Genomic DNA, 5,677 nt, shown 5'->3' with positions numbered 1-5,677 from the left:
CTTCATGAGGGGCATCTGGGTGGAGTGAAAATGAAGAACCTAGCCAGAGCGTTTGTGTAGTGGCCAGGTATCGATGGAGACATCGAAGAAATGACCAAGGGCTGTCTAGGATGCCAGAAGCTCCAAAACGCCCCACCACAAGCCCCTCTACATCCATGGGAGTGCTCCTCATCTCCATGGCAAAGGGTACACATCGACTTTGCTGGTCCATTTAAGGACTCAATGTTCTTAATCGCGGTTGATGCACACTCCAAGTGGCCAGAGGTAATAAAGATGTCCTCCACCACCACGGAAAAAACCATCACAGTATTGAGGACCATATTTGCCAGGAATGGGCTGCCTGAACAGATCTGTTCTGATAATGGACCGCAATTTGTGTCCGAAGAATTCAGGAAGTTCTTAAAAAACAATGGGGTTAAGCACTACACGTCCGCCCCATACCATCCCGCCACCAATGGATTGGCTGAAAGGTTTGTCCAGACCTTCAGGAAGGCCATAAAGGCCATGGGTAATGAAGACATAAAAATACAGCATAAGGCAGATAAGTTCTTGTTTGCATGCAGGAATGCAACACATGTGGTAACAAACCAAACTCCCGCCATGATGTTTTTCAATAGAAGACTAAGATGCCTGCTGGATTTGATCAAGCCAAACATCAGAAGGGACGTAGAGAACTGGCAATTTCAAGGCTTTCACAGATACATGGCTGCAGGGTGACAATGCCTGGGAATTAAACATACCAGGTTATTTAACGATCAGGAAGGACAGGCAGGAAGGAAGGGGAGGAGGGGTGGCTATGTTAATAAAGGAAGGAATCACTGTAATACAGAGAAAGGGTATTGGGTCAAAAGATCAGGACAATGAATCAGTTTGGGTGGAGGTAAGGAATAATAAGGGAAAAAAACACTAGTGGGCGTAGTCTATAGGCCTTCGAACTGTGGCAACTCTGTTGGACGGAGTATCAATCAGGAAATAGTTGAGGCTTGTAGTAAGGGAACATCTATAATTATGGGGGATTTCAACTATCATATTAATTGGACAAATCAAATTGGGCAGGGCTGCCTTGAGGATGAGTTAATTGAGTGTATTAGGGATGGGTTTCTTGAGCAGTATGCAACTGAACCGACCAGGGGGCAAGCAACATTAGATCTGGTCCTGTGTAACGAGACAGGATTAATTAAAAATGTCCAATAAAGGATCCCCTTGGAATGAGTGACCATAACATGGTTGAATTCCATATTCAATTAGAGGGTGAGAAGGTTGGATCTCAAACAAGCGTGCTAAGCTTGAATAAAGGAGACTATGAAGGTATGAGAGCGGAATTGAGTAGAGTGGATTGGGAAAATAGATTAAAGGGTATGACGATACATGATCAGTGGTGTACATTTAAGGAGTTATTTTACAACTTCCAAAAAATATATATTCCACTGAGAAGAAAAGGGTGTAAAAGAAAAGACAGCCATCCGTGGGTAAGTAAAGAAATTAAGGATAGTATTCGAATAAAAACAAGGGCATATAAGTTAGCCAAATCTAGTGGGAGGATAAAGGATTGGGAAAACTTTAAAAGACAGAGATAGGGAGGCCAAGTAGAGATTTGAAAACAAGGACAGTAATTTAAAAAATGAGGCGTTGCCATGCAGGGAGCCAACGTAGGTCAGCGAGCACAGGGTTGATGAGTTATTGGGATCTGGTGCAAGCTAGAATTTTGGATGAGCTAAAGTTTATGGAGGGTGGGAGATGGGACCGGCCTGAAGATGAGCTGAGGCAGGGGCGGAGTTAAACGATGTTATGGTGTGCAATTAGGCCGTCCTGGTGATGGAGTGGATATGTGGTCGGAAAATCATCCCGCGGTCAAATACCACCCCAAGATTGTGAATGGTCTGGTTCAGCCTTAGGCAGGTGTCAGAGAGAGGAATGGAGTCGGTGGCTGGGCAATGGAGTTTGTGGTGTGGGACAATGGCTACGGTCTTACAAATACTTTGTTGTTTGGCACCAGGGCTGAGCGTTAACAGCTATCTGTAGATTTAATAGTTTGGACACTTTGCTTTGGAAGAGGGGGGACATTTAGAAGGCCTGATAGAGGTCTTGAAAACCATGAATGGATGTGGAGAGAACTTTTCCACTTGTGGGAGTTTCTAAAATTAGTGGGCCAAACATACAAAGTAGTTTATCCAACAGGGAAATAACGAGCAACTTCATTTCTGAGAGAGTGTTTAGAATGTGGAACTCACTACCACAGGAAGTGGTTGAGGGAAATAGCTTAGAGGCTATCAAAGGGAAATTAGACGAATGCACGAGAGAAAAGGGAATAGAAAGATATGCTGAAAGGATGAAATGAGGTAGTTGCAATGGGAGGAGTCTCATGTGGAACATAAACACCAGCACAGACTAGTTGGCCTGAACGGCTTTATTTTAGCTGTATAATCGATGTAATGCAATCCTCTGAACTGTGGCTCAGTTCTGTCAGCCCAATTATTGACGAGGCTCTTACTCTGGAAGCTGCAAATTAATTGCTTCACTAAATAGCAGAAGTGACTCTTTACAAAAGATCTCAGACTGAATAAAACAAACTAATGGTCCTGTCTAGACAGACAATTTTGGAACTGTCAATCAGATATAATACCGTATCATAAACATAGTGCTTGCCCCGCCGCTGGTTGTATTTTCAGCTCACGAACGCTTTATGTTGTAATTCAGTTGCTGGCATTCTGGGGCTAGATATCACATTCATGAACTGAAAAAACTGGGAGCCGCCCCTGGGCAGCGTTCAGTTGTTCTGATTCTTAATGAATAGAATAATTGAGGAAACCGGATATTTCACCACACTCTTCACCTGCTCTCTGAACTTGGACTGGGTCACCCCATAAATAAATGCGTTTGTACAGCAACTTAAACTCCGCAGCATATATCCGACTCTTCGGAAGTTGTATAAAGGAACATTGTTCATATCTATTCCTGCAATGACATAATAAAAGAAAAATATAACATAGACCAACCAGAGAAGTATGAAGCTGCCAGATATGGTGAAGAGTAAAATCATAGATTTCCTCCTGCTCTCCATCTCTGGGTCACTCCGATTCTCTCCCTTGCTCTCCCCCCTCAGTCCCTTACGGACTCGACTGGCCACTAAAATGTGTGTGACTGTCAAAGCGTTGAGCAGCAAAATTAAAGCGAATGGGAGCAATGGGGTTAAAACCGTATCAAACCAGTCAAATCCCACCCACCCGGGATCCGTAAAATAGCTTGGGATTGGGTAACAGAACCACGGCACATTGTTGATTATCCTTCTAGGTTCCATTACAAAGTAGTGGGGAACGTTTTTTAAACAGAGCAGAATGCAGGTTGCTCCCAGAACCACAGCCGCAGTTTTCTCGGTGCAATATGTTGTTTTCAGCTTCTGGCAACAAATGGCCACAAATCGATCAAAAGTGAAAGTGACGGTGAACCAGACAGAACAGTCTGTGGCTGCACGAGACAGGACACTGATAACACTACACACAGGGGTGATGTCCAGAAAAGAATCTGGAAAATAATGCCATCTGATCTGCCTTAGGATGACATCAGTGACAATGACCAGTAGATCCGCCGCTGCCATGGCCATCAGGTACCGAGTGGTGCAGGTGGAGAGCCCGCACTTTCCCCGGGACAGGATCACAATCGCCAGCAAATTCACTGTAAAACACAGAAGGGGAAAGAGACTGGAAATTACTAGGCAAGCATTCCCTGTGTCTGAGCCCAGACAGGATTTTAGCAACAAAATATCTTTCCCTCTGTCATCGATTCATAAAAGATGAGGGCAGATGCATTGACGGAAGAGATCAGTCACCTGAAACAATGAATTCAATATAGAACCGATTGCTTCCACCCTGGTTAGTAAACCACACTCAGTACAGTTGTACAGTGAAGGAAACTCCCAGAAATACATGGCCACTGGTGTCAGATGTTCCACTCCAGTTAGTGACCCACACTCAGTACAATACTACAGTGACACATACTCCCAGTAATACATGGCCATAGGGGTCAGGTGTTCCACTCCGGTTAGTGACCCACACTCAGTACAATTCTACAGTGAGAGACACTCCCAGTAATACATGGCCACTCTGGTTAGGTGATCCACTCCGGTTAGTGACACACACTCAGTACAATTCTACAGTGAAAGACACTCCCAGAAATACATGGCCACTGAGGTCCGGTGTTCCACTCCAGTCAGTTACCAACACTCAGTACTGTTCTACAGTGACATATACTCCCAGTAATAAATGGCCACTGGGGTCAGGTGTTCCACTCCAGTTAGTGACCCACACTCAGTACTGTTCTACAGTGAAAGTCACTCCCAGTAAAAATGGACACTGAGTTCAGGTGTTCCACTCCAGTTAGTGACCCACACTCAATACAGTTATACAGTGACAGACACTCCAATAATACACGGCCATTGGGGTCAGGTGTTCCACTTAAGTTCGTGAACCACACTCAGTACAGTTATACAGTGACAGACACTACCAGTAATACATGGCCACAGGGGTCAGGTGTTCCACTCCAGTTAGTGACCCACACTCAATACAGTTATACAGTGACAGACACTCCCAGTAATTCATGGCCACTGGTGTCAGGCGTTCCACTCTAGTTAGTGACCCTCGCTCAGTACAGTTATACAGTGACAGACACTCCCAGTAATAGCGTCTGTGAGACAGTTGCCCAAGCTTATTGTATGATTCAACAATACACCTTATTCCATTAAAGGCAATAACGTAATAATTCAGCGAGCCTGGGAGCTACAAACAGAGGTTTATTTTAAGTTAAGACAATAGAATAAACCCGCCCAGGAAAGTCAAGATATTTGACTTAGCAGAATGACATCATTGATGAGGTGCCTGTATAACGGATACCATTATATTAGCATGTAACATTATCATTCACATAGCAAAACCAGAGACCTGCTCACACACAGATTTACACAAATTCAATGGCTATTGTAGTGTATGTACTTTTAAGACAGAACTACTTTTACAGCTCCTGTACACTGTAGTACTGTCAGTGACCAAACCTGTATATAAGCCTTGCGCATGCCTCTGTACCCCCAGTCTTGAGACTACCCTTCTCCAGTAAATACCTGTTGATTGTTAAGTTACAGCATCCGTGTGGCTATTGAAGAACACCATACTCTCAGAATCACGGATCTAACAGCTATAATCACTTACCAGGAACACCAATGACGGCAATGATCATGTAGTATATTTTACGGACATGTTGAATTGGCCGATGCATTTTCTGTGAGAAGCGATGTGTTCATTCGTGCCACAGGCAATCTCTCTGAATTATACTCTGAGAGATACATTCCCAGAGACTTTAATTTATACCATGAGGGATCTCCACGGGGACGTTGAGGTTGCAACATCATTCAAAAGAGTTATTTAAAAAATTTCAACAAACAGATGACGCCAGCCGAGATAATTCCCTGATTGATGGAATCTATTTAGTGCTGAGATTGTAATTGAAAACGCCAAAGACTGGAGAATTCTGATCGGGTTTGTTAGCGAATGGAAATTGCCAGCTGTATTCTTCCAGCAATGGGGTTGTTGTTTCAATCATCATCAGATCTCATCTTGATCCAGCAATGCGCTTCACTCTGCTGTAGACATTTAGTAATTAAATTTCAAATGTTGTAGTGTCCCTCACA

The 5,677-nt window shown here is 43.8% G+C and overlaps 1 protein-coding gene across 1 annotated transcript; it reads right to left on the bottom strand.

Annotated features, from left to right (window-relative positions):
• Nucleotides 1-2,754: 2,754 nt before the first annotated feature.
• LOC147087166 (putative G protein-coupled receptor 139) lies at nt 2,755-5,265 on the bottom strand. Its single transcript, XM_085978073.1, has 2 exons — nt 5,199-5,265; nt 2,755-3,672 (listed from the first exon to the last, which is right to left on the bottom strand). Exons 1-2 carry the CDS (start codon nt 5,263-5,265, stop codon nt 2,768-2,770), a joined length of 972 nt encoding a protein of 323 aa, XP_085834199.1. The 3' UTR covers nt 2,755-2,767.
• Between the last annotated feature and the right edge of the window lie 412 nt (nt 5,266-5,677).

Source organism: Somniosus microcephalus, unplaced genomic scaffold, assembly GCF_052327205.1.
Source record: "Somniosus microcephalus isolate GS21.2 unplaced genomic scaffold, FLI_Smic_1.0 unresolved_chr6, whole genome shotgun sequence".
NCBI classification, from domain to species: domain Eukaryota; kingdom Metazoa; phylum Chordata; class Chondrichthyes; order Squaliformes; family Somniosidae; genus Somniosus; species Somniosus microcephalus.
The sequence above is the reverse complement of the archived record's forward strand: the minus strand, read 5'-3'. Positions and strand labels throughout refer to the sequence as shown.

Bases quoted from the DNA above. Each gene is read 5' to 3' on its own strand.
- LOC147087166 (XM_085978073.1), bottom strand. From the start codon at position 5,265: ATGCATCGGCCAATTCAACATGTCCGTAAAATATACTACATGATCATT. The intron at 3,673-5,198 runs GTAAGTGATTAT...TGTGTTTTACAG, and splicing joins TGCCGTCATTGGTGTTCCTG to TGAATTTGCTGGCGATTGTG.